We start from the raw sequence: 21,427 nt of genomic DNA on the forward strand, positions 1-21,427 counted from the left end.
CTGCAGCCCCTAAGAACTTTCTGCCTTCAGTGTAAGACAGTTCAGGACGCCCCCTAGTGGAGCTAAATAATCCCTTCACTCCTTTCAGAGTCTGAGATTTATTGCTGGTGTGTTTTTCAGAGAAGAAAACATTTAAAACCCATTACTTTAGAGCAGTAAACTGTCGTGTAACAGAAGCATGTTTTCTGATTGCTGGTTCAACACAAACACAAGTTTCAGACAAAATGGGAAGATTTCTGAATTAAAAGCTCCCGCTCCACCAATTTTCCACAGGTAAATCTGTAAATGTAACTATCAAAAGCCACGTAACCATCTCATTTTAAAACTCAAAATGCACATTTCACCTTACGCTGACCCAGAAGAAGAGCTGTTGAATAAAGTCATTTCCGACTATGAACTCTCATTCATTTTGCAACATTTTTTTGTTGGATAATAAGTTAAGGAACAAATAAAAAATAATAATAAGAGTTGCTTTGCAGCCGAAAGATCCGACTCTTCTTAGTGATCCGAGCCAAAAGAGACGGTTTTCTAAAAAGAGCCAGAATTCCCACGCTACCGTGAACCCCTCCCACTTCCCCGAGCTCAGACAGTAACCTGATTCAGAAAACCTCACCTGCACACAGAGGAATAAAAACCTTCAGGAATAAAAATGGAAACTGATCTTAAGAGTTTTCGATTCCCAGACGAAACATTGGCTAAAACAAAAACAAATACGTGAAGACTGATTTATACTGACCTACATTGTTACGGAGATAGCTTTCTCTGATATACATTTTTATGTTTTTCTTGTTTACAGTGCCAGAAATTCAAGGTTGGTGTCTGTGTATATGACAGCAATTATTAACTTTTGATATTACCGTCTTTAAATAAAGGTGAAACCAAGAAATTAAATTTGTGCATAGGTTAGAAGACGTTCGCACAAAACAATAGTTTCTCTGTTTTCCCACATGTAGTTTTGTTCAATGTGCTGTCCTTGATTAAATAAATTTGAATTGAACTGAACTGAAATGAACGGAAATGAATCACGCATGCGCAAAGCTGCTTCTCGTCAGCCGTTCCTACCGTAGCACGGATAGATAGCTATGTCTATCTATGCAGGTAGGATGCTTTGATAAGAAATCTGCTAAGTAGTATGTGACGTAGTATCGATGCGCGCATGCGCATTGCCACCAGGTAGGACGGATGGATAGGTAGCACAGATAGTTAGTACGCCGTACTTTAAACTGCGTACATCTATGTAATTATTTGAACTATTTTCAAAGAATCTGTGTTGAAATCGCCTGCAATAAGTTGCACTTTAAATCTCACGAATATGACAAGGCATAAGAACGAGCCTTCCACCAGCGCCTGAACACACCACAACAGCTGCGTTTGCAGTTTTTGAGGATTGGGGCGCATTGAGAAAGCCTCGGAAAAACCACAAATGGACGCAAGATGTATCGTTGCATAATTTTACGTCGATTAAAATAAATGTTTCCATTTTCCCCTAATGCCATTTGAACCCTGAAACATAAGAGGCTGCATATGAATGAAGGTGGTGGGGGAATCGAGTTCAACGAAACTTGTAAATATTAATGCCAGATCACTAAGAACTGTTAATAACTTTTAATTTGGACAACAAGGATTAAAATGACATCAAACCCAAGGCTTGGCTGATCAAACCAGCCAACAAGTAAGAATTCAGGAATGAGAGACAAATGGAAAGAAACTGGGAGAAAGAAGAGAAGTCAGGCTATTAAAGTCACCCTCAGTATAAGGATTTCACAGATGCGGGCGACCAAAGTTACAAAAACATAGTTCCCCCTGCCCCCAAAATAATAATAATAAAAAAGGCCTTTTGCTTCGAAAATGATGCGTATAATCTATGTACACCATTCTCAGCTTATGGTTGCAAACAAAGAAAAATCACATCACAAGATGCTTGTGTTCAAGTATATTCACCAACTTTATCTCCATGGTTTAGCATTCTCATCGTTCCACTTTCTTTCTTTTTTGGAAATAAAATGTCCTTCAAAATAAAAACAATGCAGAAAACCACATTTTATGTCCTACCAATACATATATACTGTATAAATACATAAATATATTTTACATACAACAGCCATAAATTTGAAAAGGGGGATATACAGAGCAAAGGGGGGGGAGAGGATGGTAGTGTGTGTTTATTTTAGCTTGTGTTGTAAAAACGCTTCTGTCCCTCAACGATCGCGCGATATCAACCCGTGTGTGTGTATGTCCGCACACACACACACACATTCTCTCTTTCTCTCTGCAGATGCAACCGTCTCAGTTGGCCCAGTATGGGGAGCTGCCGTAGCTCGACTTGTTGACTTGGCTCTTCTGCTGCAGGCTGCTGGACTGACCACGCTGGCTCGGCCCGCCCTGAGGAACCAAACGTCTGACCGTTAACCAAAACAACAATAATCTAAAAGGACATTCTTCTGTTTGTTCTGCTGGAATATCTAATAAAACAAATCTTTATATATCAACTTAACAGCAAAAATAATAATAAGAAAAAAAAAAAGACTTTTAAGTGGTTTGAATGAATTTTTTTTTTTCCCTCCCCACAAATTCCAATCCAGTTGAACCTTATACAGGCCAAGGAGCCATTTTTGTTTTAACTCCTGGTATTTTTCTTTTTTTATTCCCTCACAAATTATGACCTTTATATTTAATACCTGCCATGTAAAATTTGTTTTTTTATGTTAAAATTAAAGAAGCAACATTTTAATGATTATTTTAAAAACAAATTGCAGAAAATACAATAGAATGTTAAAAATTTGTGGAATATTTAAGGTTTAAATAAAAGAAACTTCATTGTTATTTCACTTATGAAAACGCATAATTAGCGTCATTTGGTTTCGAAGATTTTATTTTTTATTTTTTTAAAAGCTCCAACCAACTTCTTACACTACTTGTAGTGTGATGTAATGTGTCAACATGAAGTTGTGCCATCTTGACTCCTGTATGAAAATTAATCAGTTTAATATTATTACTAATACTACTACAACATTAGAGATTTGTATATATTTAAAATTTTCTATCACTACTTTTGTAAGCATCTCTTTAATTCTCTCCCCATCACACAGTGTAAAACATTATCTGGTCAATCTGAACTGTCGAAACACAAATAGTGCAGTGGTGGAAAAAAAAAAAATCCACATTTTCCAAAAGTTAAATCTACAAAACCTAATAATTCAGTTAATCTAAATCGATTTATCGGCAGGCTCAACCCTGATTATTGCCTTGTGTGACATCACCAGAGGCATGTGGGGGTGAAAACTCACTGGGAGAACAGAATTCAACTTTATTAAATTACTATTTGCAACAAAATGACAAAACAAATAGAAAAACAAGATCTATATTTTATCAGGAGTGAGGTTAGTCAATTTTACAGAAAGCTTGTAAAACCATAAGCGCCCATCAAAAGCTCACCTGTCCGTCCTGAGCGAGGTGGTGGTGCAGCAGTTGTGAGTGTGGTTGCTGGTGAGGCAGGATGTGGAGGAATGGGGCGGGTGCATAGCCTCCAGGAGCTGCTCCGGGGTTCAGCGGTCCGGGACCCCCTAGGGCCGACGGCAAGCTGAACGGAGGAGGGGTCCCTGCATGGAAAGCCTGCTTATCGAAAGACTGCGGGCAGATTAAAGGATGGCGGTGGTTAATAAAAAAAAACCGGGGTGACGACAGAGTGATGATGGGAAGCAGAGTTCAGGCGGCCTGACCTGGGTCTTATTGTAAACACTTCCACTGATGTCTGGCACGCCGGAGTTACTGGATGTCACTGAGACACCTGGAGTGAACACAAGAGAGGCGCTTGCATCTCAGGAACGATGTGATCGTTTTTCATTCCATCTTACCTTTTCCAGGCCCTGCAGCAGCAGATTTGGCTTGTGCCTGTGAAGAGGAGTTGTAACCTTTACTGTACTCTACTCCCGCTGGCCCTGCTGTCAGCTCCTCATAACCTGTAAGCAAAAATGTGCGTTGAAAATGACAAAAACGGCCCAGGAAGATTTGAAAGTCCTTCCTGTATGACGGGGGAACTCTGTGAAAGGCGAGACGAACCTGAGCTGAAGGCGTGCTGGCCGTAACCGCTGGGCTGCTGCTGCGCCTGCTGCTGGAAGGGGCTGGCCGAGGGGTTGCCCAGGCCCAGGCTCATGCTGTGCTGCTTCGCCGAGGCCGGCCCAGGGCCTCCGGGCGGGACGAACATGGTGGGGCCGTACTGGAAGGCGGCGGCGCTGGGCACGGCGCCGGGCACGCCGGGGTAGTACGGCAGGCCCGTGTAGCTATAGCCCGGCGGCAGAAAGGCCTGCTGGCTGCTGTGGTGCTGTGGCTGGGCCGGGGGCTGCGCCTGGGGAGGCTGAGGCTGCGCCTGGCTCTGACCTTGGCTTTGGGCCTGGGGAGGCTGGGGGGCTGCCAGGCTGGTAGGGGGCGCTGGGGAGGTGGAGTCGTTCCGGGGAAACTTTGTGATGTCACCTGACCAAGGGGGGATGGAGGAGAGATTTTATGTGAGCAGACGCCGGGTTATAGAAGAAATCAAACAAGAGAACCAGGAGGAGTTTAACCTGAATAATGGTTGTTGGTTAGACTCCCGTCTCTGCCAGAGAGAGCTGCTGTTGGTCCAGGGAATGTGATTCCATAGTAATCCTGCAGAGAGGGCTAAAGGAGCAGGGGACACACACACAGTTGTGTAACTGTCAAAAAAACCACATAAGCAGGAATGAATTGATTAATCGACTATTGAAATAATCATCAACTAATATAGTAATCGATTAACTGTTAACTGGCTGGGGTTTTTTTTCCGAGTAGACATAAAAAAAGACTATTAGCCTAGAAGAACAACACACTCAGAGCAGTAATTAAGCCAAAACTGTGCAAAAGGTGTGTATATATATATATATATATATATATATATATATATATATATATATATATATATTCAGTATATTCTCATTTACATTCAAGATAAAATAAAAAAAACCCAGTGTCTATGAATATGTTCTACCCAGCACTCTGCAGTTTCACCTGGTTTAAATTGTATTAAAAAAAAAACTAAAGCTAAAAATATTCTATTAAGCACTAGTTGCCATACAATTGGTACTCCACTAATGCAAAAATAATTTCATCTCCTAGTGATTGAGCATACACTTAAGGGATGCTGTTATTGCATGTTATGCAATAAAATGCTTTCTTATTTAGGAGAAGGAATTGTTTGCATGTATTGATGCATTTCTAATATTGCATAACAACAAGCTTTAGTAGGTAAATAAAAAAAATCTGAATACTGCAGTTTTTTAATCCGATTTATTGATTAATCATCTCAATAATTGATTGCTAAAATAGTTGATAGTTGCAGCACTACATGCATGGTTATCATTTGAAGGTTTTCTTTCTAAATGGGATTATAGAAAGCGCTTGTGAGTAATCAGTGTCTTATCTAGATAATCTCAAATTTTCAATACATGACAGAATCCTGACCACATGCTTCTTTAAAAGGCCAGCACTGGATTGTTTAATTAATGTTCGCTTAAATGGTTACAAGCAGTTATATCTTACAACTTGTGCTAAAGTCAAATGAGTTTCCATTCTGGAAAACACACAAAAATGGGAAGATGAAATGTGTTTCATCTGTTTGTATACACTGAGTACTTATAATAGTTAACACCATATATTCTGTCTCCAATCACAAGCTGTCCCTTTAACATGCGTGTCTTACCATTGGCAGTCTAGACTGGAGCATATGGAGGTCTTCATAGCCGTAGATCTGCTGTGAAAAGGGAAAAAAAAAAAACTGAGTCGCACAGTCTACAAAACGGATGACAAAAATTCTGAAAATTAAATTATTTCTATGTAAACACTATCAAACTCGAGATTGCAGCGTAAAATTTGATCGATGGTTTTAAATTGAGTTTTTGATAGTTTCTGAAATTATGCCATTCTTGTTGAATTTATGTATTTATGCTTATGTGAAGATATTCAGTTGGACCTACATTACTGAACACCGACATCAAATTTGTTTTACCTGTATTATATAAAAACTAACAAATGTAAAAAATCAACAACAAACAAACAAAAAAAACACCATTTAAGTAGCTCAACAGAACTAATAGGGTGTAGGGTGGCGTTTCCAAATTAAATACAAAAATGCCACTTTCAGTGACTGCCAGTTTTTTCCACAACAATCATCTTTAACACTAAGTGGAGGGCCTTTCTGCTTTTACAACCTGCTGGAAACATGCTTACCGCCCAGAGCCCAACTTCTGGCCACAGCCCTCCATTAATATCCTTGGAGTTTCACAAGACTTCCTGCCTGTTGATTTAATCCATCAGCTTCAGGTTTCCAAAGCAAAGCTGATAGAGCGTCACCAAGCGAGCACCATGCTTCCCTACAGTTGTGGGGTTCTTTGTGGCGAATGTTTTATTCGTCCTAATCCACAGGCAAAGTTCCCCTTTTCTGATTAATTGTTTCACAGAACAGAATTTCAAAGCTGCTTTGGCTTGTTTATTTAGTTGTGAACTAATTTTGCCTTTGGTTCAGAAGTTATGTACATCTTTCACTTCAAGCGTGGAGGAGCCCATCGGGGAAACTGAAACGTTTCCCACCAAGGCTTCCTGCAGGTGTTTTCCCTTCAGTCGCGAGTATCTGACCACCTGTCTCGGCAGGAAGCTGTTGGCAGTTGATGGCTTCCTGTTTTTGCCGCCAGGTGAGGAACGCACTCTTCATTTAACTTTAAACTTTAGAAGCACACTTCCAAATGCAGGGCTTCTCTTATTGTTTATGATCCTCCTCTTTTCTACAAGGCAGTGATCTCTTCTGTGAAATTTTAAGGCCATCTTGACTTAGTCATATTTTACAACCATCAACATTCCAGGTATTTGAAGTAATCTATTTTTACACAATTGAAAATAAAAAAAGACCTTCATTGGTTCCACCGAATGTACCCAATCTGATCTGATTTGCAAATGTGTGGTCTTATAATAAATCTTATTAATGGGGTTGAATAACTTTTGAGTCTCCAGCAGTCATTGAATGCATGATTTATTGTCGAATAATAAAAAAACCCTCTCATGATAGTTTTATGTAATTATTAGCACTGATTCAGAGTGAAATATTTGTTGCAAACAGATTTGAAAAGTTGCCAATGAACTTACTTTGCATTGGGAGCTGGATACTTTAAGGTGCGTTAATCTAGTGACCTTCACTCACTCCTTGTGATTAGGGCCACAACTTACCACTATTTTAGTTATCGATTCATCTATTGATTATTATAATTAACACATGTATGTCTGATTGTTTGTAGCAATGGATGTATCTACAGCTAAAAAATACTTCTAACATCAACATGTGAAACACTCAGTCCTTTCCGGGTGACTTAGCATCAGTCCAGTTAGGGGTAACGTGTCGATTATTTTTTGGATTAACCAATTCATTTTTGGATAGCAAGAGGTGTTTAACATGAGATTTTTATACAGTACATGAACTAAAGCTAAAACTATGCCTCTTGTGGCGTTTTGGGTTGGACATATTTACAGATAAAGGCTTTATTCTTCGCTGCAAAATGTTATATTTTGCACAGTGGTGACTTAATTACTTCTCTGAATATGTTCTTCTCGAGGCAATTGGCCTGTTTTGGATCTGCATGCTCCAGTTAACGATTAATCAACGATTAACCTACTGGCCGTTCATTTCAGCCCGACTTCTGATGATCCACTTACCGGGTAAGCGGGCAGCAGGCCCCCTGGTCCCATTATATACTGGTTTGGTAGTAGAGGAGGCACTCCCTGGGAAAGGTTGGGAGGAGTTTTGCCTATCAACACAGACACAGAAATGATGCAACCAACTGGAAAGTGATTCAAAATTCCCCGCTGTTTCAGTGGCGTCCGTCTACCAGTGGAGGAGAGCAGCGCTGTGGTCCTCGGTACGGAGAGGTTGGACGCGGCGGTGGCTCCATTGGAGCCGAGTCCCAGCGCCGTGCTGGTGGCGATGGCGGCGGCCGAGTGGAATCCACTGGTGCCGGTGATGCCTCCGACCGTGCTGCTCATGTTGCTGCCCATGCTGGGCATGTTTGCCAGGTGGCTGATGCTGCTACTATTGCTGCTGTTGTGGGCTGAGTGGAGCGATGAGTTTGTGGGCTGTGAAGGTGTGTAAGAGCTGGACGAGGGAGTGAGGGAGCTCACGTTGCTGCTGTCCACACTCGTATACTGTCCAACATTAAAAAAAAACAACAACAAAGCACAGGGAACATTCAAAGTGAGGCAAGTAATCCATCTTGTGTGTGAACATTATCCATGCTGTGTTTCGAGGCTTTCCGAGATTTAAAATGTAAATTTCTTGATTCAGTTTGGCTTGTTTTTAAAGCATAAATTAAAAAGTTCCCAATAACTTTAGAGGAGTGGTCTGGCTTGAAATGTGGAATTGCTAAGAAGAGATTGACGGAATAAAGAATAAATGGACGAAAGCTGGAAAAATAGACATTAGGAACGAATAGATTAATGGATAAATAGACAGATAGATGGATGTCAAGACAGAAAAGTGGAGGGTAGGCCTGTCACAATAATTTGTCATCTCAAGGATCAATAAAATTTTATTTTGTACACAACACTTAACTCTGGAACTGGAATGAAACAGAAATACAGACAGAGGAATGGAGCAATAATTGAATGGTTGGATGAATGGACACGACCTTCAGACTATGAAACAGATAAAGTAGTTCAGAGAAAGAGACTTTTTTCCCCCCCTTTTCTCCTTCCACAGTGATCCAGATCTGGAAAATATCTAAAACTAATCCCTGTCAGGGCAGGAACCCAGATCATTTTGCACTGATATTAGTTTCGATGCAGCCCCAGCCCCAGGTACTCACAGTGAGAGAACTTGATCCCAGAGCTGAAACCGAGGAATGGCTGCTGACATGGCTGTTAGGGGTCGGGGGAGGAGAAAAAAAAAAAAAGGATAGTTGAACTCAGGATGCGATTATGCAACTTCTATAAGTCTATAACACAAAACACAAAGTTGGCGGAGCTCTTCTAAAGTTACGACACTTAAGGCGAGACTTGATCGACCTGTTGAGCGAGTTCAGCTGGTTAGCTGACGGCAGGTCCTGTGTTAGGCTGGAGAGCGTGGTGGAGCTGTGTGGGGACAGGTTGGGGGTTAAGTGGGAGGACGCTGAGGGACCGTTGGTGTTGATGTTCACAGACGGCGATTCTGGTTTTGGTGTAGAAGAAGCCGATGACGCTGAGAAACACAGAAATAACTTGTGTGCAGCTAACTGATAACGTAAATGCACCTCTTCTATCCAAACAGCTAAAAATAAAGCAGTGGTGGGTAACTCACTGTCTAGAGCAGCTGAAGTTCTCACACCATTCAGACCATTCTGACAAAAAATTGCAGTTTTAGGTTAGTTGATTGCCAATTGGTAAGAACCATAACAGCATCCTTTAAAAAGGGAAGATAAGCTGGCCTGCTTACCATCACCGGCCCCGTTGGGTCCTTGCTCTGGGAAAAAGCAAGCCGATTGTGAGGGGGCATTGTACCTTCGTAACTCCCCCCTACTGAGGAGAAGTGGGAGGAGGTAGAAGGTGCAGAAGATGAGGTGGTTGAGGTCGCTGAGGTGGACGACGGAGGGTTAGCGGGGCAGTTTGCCCCCAACGATGGTGTGAGGCTGGGCATGGCCGCGCTGGAGGAGTGATACACCGGTTCAGACGACGAGAGGGGCGAAGGGAGGGCGACTGAGAGAGAGCTGCCCAGCGACTCACTGAAAAACACACACATAGTAAGAAGTGTTGCACCGTTTGCAGTTCAGAAACGGGGGGAGGGGTTAGGATAAAACAGTAAACGCCTCTCTGGCGGGTTTTTGTACACTTTGACATTTTTGTCGCATTGCAATCAACAAATTGGATGCAACTTAAAGAAAATACACTGAAATACAACCTGACAACATTTAAAGTTTTTAACTAACTCTTTTATGATTGTGGCTTAATGCTTGTAGAAAAGTGTTATTGCATTTTCAGTTAAGTAGTAAATTATTAACAGCAAACATTCCTTTAACATATCCAAAGAAAATAAGACAATCCAGTGGAACATCACTGGGGCAGAAACTATTAATCAGGTTCATAGTGATGAATCGATTGTTGAGATCATCATTAATTTATTAGTCAATCAATTGTTAACTGGAGTGTATACACACTCAAAAAATGACATTTTGCAGTAATTGAGGCAAAACTGTAGAAAAATATAAATATTTTACATTTAAGATAAAAAAAAAACCTTTATAATTATTACATTAAGGACCTTTTGTTATCCAGGTATAAATTGGTTAATATAAAACAGTCAACAGATTAGCCCTACACTGTACTGATGCAAAGTCAAGCAGAATGGACTGAACTTTTCACATGCTGATGTTGCAAGTATTTGATCAAGCATGCACTTGTTGCATTTTAGGCAAAAATGTTTTGTTTTGTTTTTTTAAAAAAAGGAACTGTGCATAGTTTGTATATTTGCATCTAATGCTTCTGATATTGTATTGAAGGCTTACGTGGCTAAATAAAAAACTTGCAGAATGTGCCAATTTTTTCTTTACTAGTCAGAATTATCAGTTGTTAAAATGATCATAACCATCATAACTCTTCAACTTCCCAATCTCAGCAGTAATACACCTAATCAACATCAAGAAGTAAGATCACCTCTTGTACAAAATGTGAACTATTTTTAGAAATTATATTAATCAGATGCATTTAGTCAGAAGGCAGCAGTACCTGAGAGGTTTTGAATACAGACTTGTGTGGCTTTGGGTCCCTGGTCCTGATGCAGGTGGTGCTGGGGCGGGCGCCGGCGTGGACTCCCGAGACACCGCGCTCACACAGTTGTCCACGACCCCAAACTCTGGCAGTGCTGACTCTGAACCAAAGTCCAGAGCTCCAAACTGGAGGTTTAGCCCTGGAACATCAGCTGAGCCTGGCATTTCTACTGCTGTGGATGGGATCTGCCAGAGAGGAGGCAACACATTTATACATGTCACCGCCTCCTTCAAGCTTTAACAGCAGGCCTTTTTTCTCCCGGTGCATCACCGTCACTCCTACCTTCGATGTAGGAGGTATCCTTCGTTTCGGGCCTTTGAGCTGCCCCCGCTGTTGCTGTGGCGTGCTGCTCCCGTGGGAGTCCAGCCCCGGACTGGGAGCGCCAGGCTTAGCACCAGCAGCAGCCGTCACCGGGCCGGCCTGTGCTGGCGTGCTGATGTGTTGGGGAGCAGGCGAGGCTGAAGCAGGGGCTGCTTGCTGCTGCATCGGTGGACTGGGCTGGCGCGCCAGAGGCAAGGAGGGGCCGCTGTGCCTCTGAACCAGCTGGCTCAGTACCAGAGAAGGCTCCGGCTGCAGCCCAAATTCACCTGCAAACAAAAGCAAGGAAGAAGGAATAACAAAATACATATTTACTTTAGGCTGAAATGATTAATCAATTATTGAATTAATCGTCAACAACTTTGGCGCTCGATTAGTTGTTAACTGGAGTATACAGATTCAAAAAAAGGCCAGTAGCTGGAAGAACAACACATTCAGGACAGTTAAGACAAACCTGCACAATAAATATATGCACTTTGCATTTAAGATAAAAAATAAAGAAATAAAATTGTCGGTAAATATGTTCTATCCAGAACTACTCAAGTAGCACTGTTAAAGCTTCACCTTTTTTGTACATAAAGAAAAAAATAGCTCCTGTAAAGCAACTTTTGCTATTATCATTTGGTTAGTACAGAAAATAGTCAACATTAGTCCTACTCTGTACTGAAGTTGAGTAAAGCAGAAAACGCTGAGCTTTTCACACATTGATGTTTGAGGTTGTTTTATTTTCACTGCAAATGCATCTTTTGCTACAAGTGATGATGCATACAATGCTGTTACTGTATTTTAGGCAATAAAAATTTCATGTTCTTATTTAAAAAATGACTTAAAAGTATTAGATGCATCTCTAAATATATTTCTAATATTGTATATCAGAGGCTTAAATGGAAAATCTGCAGAATGTGGCAACAATTTCATCAGCTTAATCGATTAATCGTCAGAATGATTGTTCGAATAATCGGTAACTAAAATAATGGCTATCCGATTAATCGATTAGTTGTCAGAATAAGCAATAACCAAAATAATCATTTTCAGATTAACTGATTAATCAACAAACAATTATTAGTTGCAGTCATAGTTTACACACAGACTGCCAAACTGTCCAGGGTGTACGCTGCCTCTCGCACAGCATCGATAGATGTACTCGCCACGGAAACATCGAGACCACTTACGACTGAACTGCGAGGACAAGGATACGCTGTTGGACTCTGAAGCTTTCATGTCCCAGTTTGAGGATGATGGCGGCGGTACCGGCGCTCCCAGGCCCGGCAGCCGACCCGTGGAGGTGTTGCTTCCTGGGGTGCTGACAGGGGGGGCAGCCTGGGATGAGGGCAGCTGGCCCAAACCGGGACCCTTGAGCTGTTCCAGGATCTGAGCACCAGCACTAGGCTGAGGCCTCTTGGCTTGGCCCAAGTCCCCAAAACCAGCCCCCAGAACCGAAGACTGGTGAAATAAAACAAAAAAAACCCCCCAACAACAACAGTGAAGTTCTGAATGATTATTTTTGGTGGCATAATGATTGTGAACAACAAACAAAGGAAAACACAAACAAGAACGCAGCGTTCTTTTTTATTTTTACCAGAGCAGCGTGGGCGTAGCTCGTGCTGCTGGTCATGCTGCGGCTGGGCGGCGGTTGCTGATGGTGGTGGGAGTTGGTGAAGACCAGACTCGGTGTGGAAGAAGAGGAAGGTGGCTCTCTTCCTCCTACTCCAGGCTTTTGCAGCAGAGAAGCCAGGTCCAGACTAACACACACACGAGCTTTTGTAAATACATAAATTTTTCCAGTACATAAACCCAATCTCTAAGAGGTATTAGGACTGCACAAGAAAGAGCAACATCTTTCAAATATGTTACATTATAGCTCTTGCTACGTGTCTGGGTTTGTTTCCCTGCTAGAAACTGAACCTCCACCTCAGTCCAATAATTTCCAGGCTCTTAACAGGTTAGAAGTTGCATTTGATTGTTTTTGGTGGAATATTAGAGTGAAGGGAACTGAATTGAAATGTGCAACATTTTTCAGATTTTTATGTGTCAAAAAAGGTTTTAATTTGAAATCGTGGCATCGCATACGTTCAAAGAGGTGTGATTATTTTTGCAAGACTAACCTTTGCCCAGGGGTGATATGGTTCTCAACAGCAGGTGCACTTGAGGAGGTGAAAACCTTGGTCTCTGAAAGCTGTATGGATAAAGAAACACACAGTGTGTATTATATATATATATGTATATATAAAAACTAGGGCAGTGTAAATTTATTGATTCTATGATATTTATGGATTTTTTTTCCTCAGAAAGTACTGATTTTTTCCTGAAAGTATTGATATATTAAATCCTACTTTGAGTATTATGTCAAATCAACATGAATTAAATCACAGCTATCACACATGACAGTTTTACCCAGTTGCACATGTACATTTAAAATGACATGCAATGAAACAACCAGATAGAATAAATTAAATAATGAAATAGATAAATTACATTATGTAATATAAATGAATAAGACAAAAAGGTTCCTTTTCTGCATAACAAAATATACAAAGCCACACAATTAACATTTAAACAAAGCAGATGTATAACAAAAACAACATTTATTACACCAGTATTACACCATCAGTTCAACTAATTCAAGTCAAGTCTATGGGACAGTCACAAAATGTCACCAAAAGCACTCTGTCCCTCTAAAATCTTTCAGAAAATCTTAAAAATGTATTGTATTGAATCGTAGCGAGGAGTATCGTTGGCTAAATATCGTGATATATATTGTATTGTGAGCAGAATATCGTGTATCGTGAGATTAGTGTACGCTGCAGCCCAAATAGACACACAGACACAGACAGAGACAATCAGACTTTTTACTCACACTGACATCTTCATTCCACTCCTCAGCTGTCCAGTCTTCCATGGTATTTTTCCAGGCAACTGGAAGAACACACACACACACATAATGCTTTTCCACACTGACAGATCACAGTGATATGTGCAGCACACTCTCTCCAGGACTCACCTGTCCCATCTGTGCTGCTGCTGTTGTTGTTGCTGTTGGCTGTGTCCCAACCCTCAGTCTGTGTGGTCCCAGTCCCAGCCTCTGAGGTGTAGTCCGCTGGGTTGAAAGTCCTGATCAAAAAGATGAACAAAGTCCAGCAAAGGTTAAAACTCACCTTGGTTTGCTCTTTCTCAAATCTCGCAGGTTAACTTCACATGTTAAAAACAGAACAGTAGGCAATGGTCTGAAGCAATAAACGTAGTTGTGTGTTGCCGCCATACCCCATGCCCTGTGCTGAGAACCTGCTTCCGGGTGGCGCTCTGCCTCGACCCCGACCTCCTGACCCTGCAGAATATCCAAACAAAAGTCAGACCCATTCACTTATTACTCATCATTCTTCCAGTGCTACATTTTCATGCTCCTACCTCTGCTTCCCCTGGCTCTTCGACCTCGATCCGAACCTTTGTCCAGTGGAGTCGCCTCCACACCGTTCTCCTCTGGACGTGCTGTTAATAAAATAAATAAAAATCCATCAACAACAACTACAGAACTCAACAGGAAGACATTTTGCTTGTTCTGAACTAAATTTAACTTCATTGTTAAGCCCTGGGTCCTGACCCTGCCGGTTCCGACTGGCCCCCTTTCCTTTGCGGTTGGCCGAGGCGCGGCCCTTGCTTGCCTCCCGCTCCCCTTTCTTCTCCCGGTTCTCCTTGTTCTCTTTGCTCTCTGATGGGCTCTCCTTCACCAGAGGCTTCTTCTTCCCCACTGTCTCCCATGAGGTCTGAATGCAAAAGAGGAGAGGAAACAAAAACTAAATAAAAACATGATCAGTGTTCATTAGAATTTACTGATTATGAGTAGAACAGTTTATCACCTAAGAATAAATATATTAATCTTTTGCTGCAGAAATTTTTAAATTTTTTTCGATCTAATTATAAAAACAAGTTACCTGTTTTATTCCGACTGTCAACATAAAAATTATTGTCATAAATACTGTGGCTGTGCAGTATATCAAATTACATTTTCAAATGTCAATATGCATCACTATTTATACACATCGCGGACCGCTTGGAAAACTGCAGTATTTAGTAGGTGAATGTGTTTCAAATGACATAAATGAATGGTCTGTATCAGGGGTGTGCAAACTCTTTGTCACGTGGGCCAAAAGGTTCAGCTCAAAAGGATTCACAGGACAAAAATGAATCATTGTTAAAAACTAAAATCACCAAAAATAATATATTTTTACCTACTCAATGACAAACTAAACATGAACTATTTTGATGAAAAAAAGTAAATCTGATTTATCTTTTTTATAGGAACAAAATCGTAGATCCAAAACCTCAAATGTTTTTTTGCACGTTTTTCTTGTTAAGTAAAAGGCAACTAGTTTGCTTATTAGTAATTTGGGCCTGATTGAGGAAAGAAAAAAAGAATTAATTTGTTTAAAAAATTTTCTACAGCAATCAAAAGTAAATTTAGGTGCACAAATGTGTCCTATATAGTAGAAGTCAATGAGTAGATGTGGCCCGAGATACCATGACAGTAGAATGAAACCAGAAAGCTTGACACTCCACATTTTTTTAGTAAATTTTAACTTAAAAGTCGTAGTTTTGTCCTAATTTATTTAATTTATTCTTGAATTGTGGTCTGAGGGCCGCACAAAAATAGTCTGGGGACCGCACTTGGCTCCCGAACCCCACTTTGAACACCCTTTATCTCTCACTATGTTTGGCCTGTTGAATAGTCTCCGACTAGCGTTAATGCCCAAACCTGACACACATTTCATCTGATGAAATGCTAAAGCTCACAGTAACATCTTGTGTGTAAATGAATAACAGCACAAGTTTAAAGATACAGTACTTATCCAGAAACTGATGTTAGTTGTCAAAGATTTAACATGTTTTTCTACAACTAGCCACTCGCTTCCCAGTTATTCTGAGCAAACGAAACCCTTGAATGAACAAATCCCCATTACCAGATGAAAGGAGCTTCCACTTACCATGTCCGAAGTGCTCTCCAGGAGGAAATTGATGGCTCTGCTAACATCCTCATTGCAGTCATGAAGCGCTACCATGCACTCATCTTGATTCTTCCCAGTCACCTCCATCAGCTGGAAAAGGAACAACACATACTTTACACACGTCTGCTTGTGTCAGAGATGAAAAAACACAGCATTCCCACTGGGTGCCAACCTCACAAGAGCATCAAAGATGTTGACAGAGTTTCAGCACCTTCCACATCAACTGGTACCCCAAATAAAGATATGTAGAAGAAAATTCAACTGTTGATTACGACGCATTTATTGTACTGACGGGAGAAAATATACTATTAGATGCTACCTACACACTAAGTGGTTGTTTAGAAAAGCCTTTTTTGCCCTACCATCACAAACAAATATCTAGAACGTGCTAAACTCTACTGGAACTGTGTCCCACTTTTATGTTTGGTGGTCAGTCTTTGATTACGAGAGCCTGTTTCTCTTCGAAAGACTCCTGGAATCTCGCTGAATGCATGTCATATAAACTCTTTGAAATACCAGGCAATGGGCGTGCCGCGGTGGCGTAGGGGATAGCGCGAACCATATTTGGAGGCATTGAGTCCTCAACGTGGACATCGCGGGTTCGACTCCCGGACCAGGTGATCTTTGTTGCATGTCTTCCCCCTTTTTTTCTTCCCCCTTTCCTGTCAGCCTACTGTCATATAAGGGACACTAGAGCCCACAAAAAAAACCCTGGAGGGGTATAAAAAAGATATATATATATATAAAAAAGAAATACCAGGCAATTTTTACAACAAACCTGTTGGAATCTTCCAGGAAAACTAAAAATTATTCATTATTCCTGGGTACTCCAATAGAAAAATGATCACAATATGTGGTCCAGTTGGAAATAAATGGCTCACCTACACAGAAAATTTGTATGTATTATCGGTGATCTCCTATATATGCAGAAATCTGTTTAATATCTATGTGGTGAGTTAAAACGAGTTTCCCCAACAGAAAATTTGCACGTGTATGGATTTTTTTCCCCTTAAACGTTTAGTGAGCATATGATGCTAACATTCAAGAAATGTTTGCTCTTTTCTGGCACTTCCTACACATCTTTACCAAGGGTTCCAATAAGTGTGGAGGGCAACTTAAACCACCAAAATGTCCAAGTGTTTCACACCTGGTTAACTTTGTCCTCAAAGTCAGCATCATTCTTGTCGTAGATCATCTGAGCAAGCCGGATCTGCTCAGCAGTAGCCTGTATCGCAGACACATTAGACATTGAAAAGGGATGCAGTACTTTTGTGGTAGCTGTTAAATTGGTTGTTTTTCAAAATCAATGGCGAAGAAATAAATGGGGAATAACCACTTCCTATTGTCCCATTAGGATAATGTCTACTTTGCAGATGCAATCAAACCAAATTAAAACTTTAGCGCATCTTATCTAGTGCTCAGAGGAGAGCGCTTCCACACTTTGGCGTTCGGGGACGCTCACCTGTATTTGCTTCTGTGGCTGTGGTGTGTGAGGGGCCGCTGGCAGCGCTTTTTCCCGAGGACCCCGGGCCTTGTCGCCGCCCAGCAAGCTCATCATATACAGTATATACAAAACTCTGTATGTACAAAATAGAAAAACCTGCAGAAATCAAGAAGTAAAACCCACATAAGAGAATGAGCAAAAGATACCAGCAGTAATGCTAATTAATAACTCCCACAAGGCTGTTTACGACCCAGCTGCAGCTTTCCCCTCGTTTGATGCCACAGAACTTCCTGAGCATCCAAGGCCAGAAGATGCTTTGAGCACAGTAAAGCCTCACTCTCGAGTAATGAATAGTGGCCTTGTGGAGGCTGTAAGACGCACAGTTGGCCTAGTGACGCAACAGCTTTGCTGAAAATCTGGGTCAAGGAGGAAGAGCGACCCAGTGTCCTTTCACAAACACCACAGTCTACACAACGTGGACAAACAACACACCCCAGACCTCATATCCTGTCTCATGTGGGACATGAGCTTCTATTTAGACCCTAAACACAAAACTGATGCATTGAAATGATCTAATCGACACGAGGATCCTAATCAGAGTCTTGCTACACGACTGCAAATTCAGTGTGATGTTTTATTACACCGCTGCTATTAGTTCCATAATAGTCTCGATATGCACTCGCAATTGGCAGACTTTATGATTCATTTCTGCTCCGACTGTTGACTGACTGATCAATAACTAAAAATATGACTTGTTTTCTGATCAGTAAGGATGCAGGTTGCATTGACAACACTCTTCTGCGTAGAAGTCGTCACTGAGAAAAGACAAAGGCTTTCACACAGGGGGAAAAAACAAAAAAAAACAAGTGGAACATATGACTCTAAAGTTACTTTGTTTTAGCTTTTTGAAGAGCTAAACTATATCTTTCATTTCACATGTTGATTACAAAATCTTGGCAGACTAGGGAATCCCACGGTAAAGGTAAGATTCTACTTCTCGATGGAGAATACAGTCAGATTGTTGTTGGGCAACTCTAAGAACAGAATAGGCTGCTATGTCAAATTGTATGATGTTGTTTTTGTTTTAAAATGACACTGAGATTCTGTTCCAAGTGCTGAGCAGTACTTCCTCTGGTTCTAAAACAATAAATTAATTATTACTCTGGACAGAGAGGCCTTTTAAAGCTCTTTTACACCTGCAATAAATTAATGAATCACTAAATCTAACAGCAGCACATCTGTTTCTTTCCTCTTCAGATCTTAAGTTGAACGCAGCTGATTATTCTGAGTAGATCTTATGGAAAATAAATCATGTAAAAAAGTAAAAAATATATATATATAAGCTGTCATTTTTCCCCCTGGTTTTATTTATGCAGATACCCCTATACAAGAACCTGGGAGAATTTACTATGCATATACATGAGGCTGTAACTTTGGAATGTGTTAAGAAAATAATGTTTCGCAACAAACATTTTTAAAACTACATATGCAAAAAGCAGAAAAATAACATTGGTACTCTACAAGCCCTACAAAATCTGTGAATTAGAATTCAGCCACAAGATCTCAGATCTGTGCACCTTTAAAACACGCAACTACATGTGCAAACTGAAATTTGTTTTCAGTCAGAGAACAATGGCAGTCCAGCTATACGTGCTCTGCGTGACGCTGGCAAACACAAAGCTTCTCATTGGCTGCACCATTGAACAAAGCTGAAACAAGAACAGGCGTTTTATACAATTTCAGCAGATTTGAGTTTCTTAGAATAATTCCAATTTCTGTCATGGACAATCTAGTTTGCAATAGCAACGATATTGTAATAAGCGTATGAGATAAATTACTTGATGCCTTTTTAAAGCAGAGTTTAAATATTCATTTGGGTATACAAAAGAGAAAAAAAAACAATGACAAATGTCTAAAATGGCACAACAATGTTCACTATTTTTTGGAGGCTTTTTTCCAGCTAAAAGACAATTAACTCTGTAGTATTGTGTTGTTTTGAGTCAACGCTGCATTTTAGCTGGTTGCTGCCGTGTTAGTCGTTTCTAACATCTAAAATGTGGATACATTACGCGTACCCTACAAACACAAAAGATTTGAAGACATAACCATCGGCTCGACACTGACAGACTCTTGTGTTGTTGACACTGCCGTCCCCTTTGTCCTCGCTAGCTCGCTGTTAGCCGCTTCGTGCTACCGTTGACACTAGCTAGCGTCGAACAAACGCTGCGGCTAACGATGCTACCCAAAATCTCGCCCGAGTTGATCCATCAAACGTGTCGTGGAAGTGCTGTGCGTGTTTCTGGGGGCCGCTGCTATACAACAACGAAACGCGCGGATACAGTCAAAATGCTCACATTACCCAACCGAGCCGGAGCCTGGCAGCAACAAAGGTGTATCAAATCTACAGGAGGAAGGAGGTGGGGGGGAAAGGCCTCACAGAGCACAATCCCATCCCGACATTGCTCGCCGGGATTCAAGACAACAGAAAAATTGCAAAGAGGCATCCTTTAAAAGCCCGGCTACGGCGACAAAGGAAGCCAGCTACTCGCCGGTCCAACGAACGACTGATTAAGTTTGACGCACACCGAGTGCGAAACGTTAACAGTAAGGTGAACAGGATGAGGAAAATGTGTGTTTTTATTACCTGCTAACACGCTTCACTCGGCCAGCAGTAGACAAGGTGGTCACGTGACGTGCGCTGCCGCGGTGGATGCTCCCCCCTGATCCCACTCTCTCCCCACGGCACTTACTGCTCCTTACCGCCAACCAGCATTGAGAGATTAAAGATGTTTATGCACTTGCACAGATTTATTTAGCGGATTTTGTTCACTTCCTATTCACATGTTTGTTACAGTGCTGCGCTGAATGACCAGAGGCTTGTTCGTGTTAACTAAGTTCAAAGGAACGTAAGTTTACTTTATAATAAGCCCCTCGATTGTAAAATAATCAAACTATTACCATATAGTCAAAGATTAAACACTGCTTATGATTACTATGAAATATCAGTCTTTTTTTTTAAATAAATGTTTGCTCCCAAATACTGTTGGGCTATCACTACCTTACAGCAAAATGGCTTCAAATGCAAAAAGAAATTGATGTTATGAATATTGCAACTAAAGAACCTGACTTCCAGGTTATCAAGAACTTCAAGGTGAAAGGTTGACATGTAGAAAGGAAGTCTACAGGCTATTCAGGAAAACCCGGAAGCACCTAAACGGTTTCCTGTTAAGCATGTCGCGATGCACAGTGTTACCACCAGTGCAGAGCTTGCGCAATAATGGCAGTAGAAAGGTCTGGGAGCCTCTGCACTGCATGCGGGGAAAGGGGCTGGGGATTACTTCTACTCAGAAGTCAAATTTTCAGATTCCAGTTGACAAAAATTATTTTGAAAAACAACTCCCAAATAAATCAGAATTTAACTCTTGTGATCATTTTTACATCAGCAGCAGAGATGGTAGAGTACAACCTTTATTTGTGAACATTTTCCTACTCTTTATCAACCTTTACAAAAGAAAGGTTTATTATCCAACTGTATTTTTACTAGCAGTTTGCAAATCTTTCTAGTCTCCCCACTTGAAGAACACGCTCAACGGGGCGTGACATGAGTCACCGGTGGACTTTCGATTATCAGACTTGTGACACAAAGCACAGCAAAGAAGACGTACTCTGTCCAGAAAGACATTAGCTGCAGTTCTGCAGAAAGGGTGGACTTAAGACTGATGCCACGTTATTTTACATGACGAATCCTAGCTCTATTTTGCACATGGGCGAGATGGCTTCCTATGATCAAAATGTGTACCAGAAACAACTTTATCCAACAAATATGCATGATGGATAATGGAGCCTTTGTTACAAAGGACAAAGCAGTTACAGAGTT

The 21,427-nt window shown here is 41.1% G+C and overlaps 1 protein-coding gene across 3 annotated transcripts; it reads right to left on the reverse strand.

Annotated features, from left to right (window-relative positions):
* Positions 1-1,590: 1,590 nt before the first annotated feature.
* Positions 1,591-20,329, reverse strand: ubap2a (ubiquitin associated protein 2a). Of its 3 annotated transcripts, XM_028002927.1 has the most exons (27): positions 20,195-20,329; positions 17,569-17,706; positions 17,254-17,331; positions 16,086-16,196; positions 14,705-14,867; positions 14,512-14,592; positions 14,368-14,431; positions 14,108-14,217; positions 13,964-14,022; positions 13,212-13,282; positions 12,686-12,848; positions 12,279-12,549; positions 11,071-11,375; positions 10,747-10,973; positions 9,461-9,746; positions 9,326-9,365; positions 9,055-9,226; positions 8,856-8,907; positions 7,884-8,196; positions 7,711-7,802; positions 5,711-5,761; positions 4,560-4,653; positions 4,060-4,470; positions 3,855-3,959; positions 3,720-3,787; positions 3,436-3,627; positions 1,591-2,382 (listed from the first exon to the last, which is right to left on the reverse strand). In XM_028002927.1, exons 2-27 carry the CDS (start codon positions 17,662-17,664, stop codon positions 2,287-2,289), a joined length of 3,771 nt encoding a protein of 1,256 aa, XP_027858728.1. In that variant the 5' UTR covers positions 17,665-17,706; positions 20,195-20,329; the 3' UTR covers positions 1,591-2,286. The 3 variants fall into 3 exon arrangements, with proteins under 3 accessions (XP_027858728.1, XP_027858729.1, XP_027858727.1); XM_028002928.1 differs by lacking the exon at positions 20,195-20,329 and having other exon boundaries at positions 5,711-5,758; positions 17,569-20,176; XM_028002926.1 differs by lacking the exon at positions 20,195-20,329 and having other exon boundaries at positions 17,569-20,175.
* Between the last annotated feature and the right edge of the window lie 1,098 nt (positions 20,330-21,427).

This window comes from Xiphophorus couchianus, chromosome 20 (genome assembly GCF_001444195.1).
Source record: "Xiphophorus couchianus chromosome 20, X_couchianus-1.0, whole genome shotgun sequence".
Taxonomy (NCBI): Eukaryota; Metazoa; Chordata; class Actinopteri; order Cyprinodontiformes; family Poeciliidae; genus Xiphophorus; species Xiphophorus couchianus.

What these genes read in the sequence shown, in the direction of transcription:
- ubap2a (XM_028002927.1), bottom strand. Translation starts at nt 17,664, where the DNA reads ATGATGAGCTTGCTGGGCGGCGACAAGGCCCGGGGTCCTCGGGAAAAA. An exon ending in CAGCTGAACTCGCTCAACAG is followed by an intron (nt 8,908 to 9,054) that starts GTCGATCAAGTC and finishes GACCCCTAACAG; the next exon opens with CCATGTCAGCAGCCATTCCT. An exon ending in TCCAGTCTAGACTGCCAATG is followed by an intron (nt 4,654 to 5,710) that starts GTAAGACACGCA and finishes CTGCTCCTTTAG; the next exon opens with CCCTCTCTGCAGGATTACTA.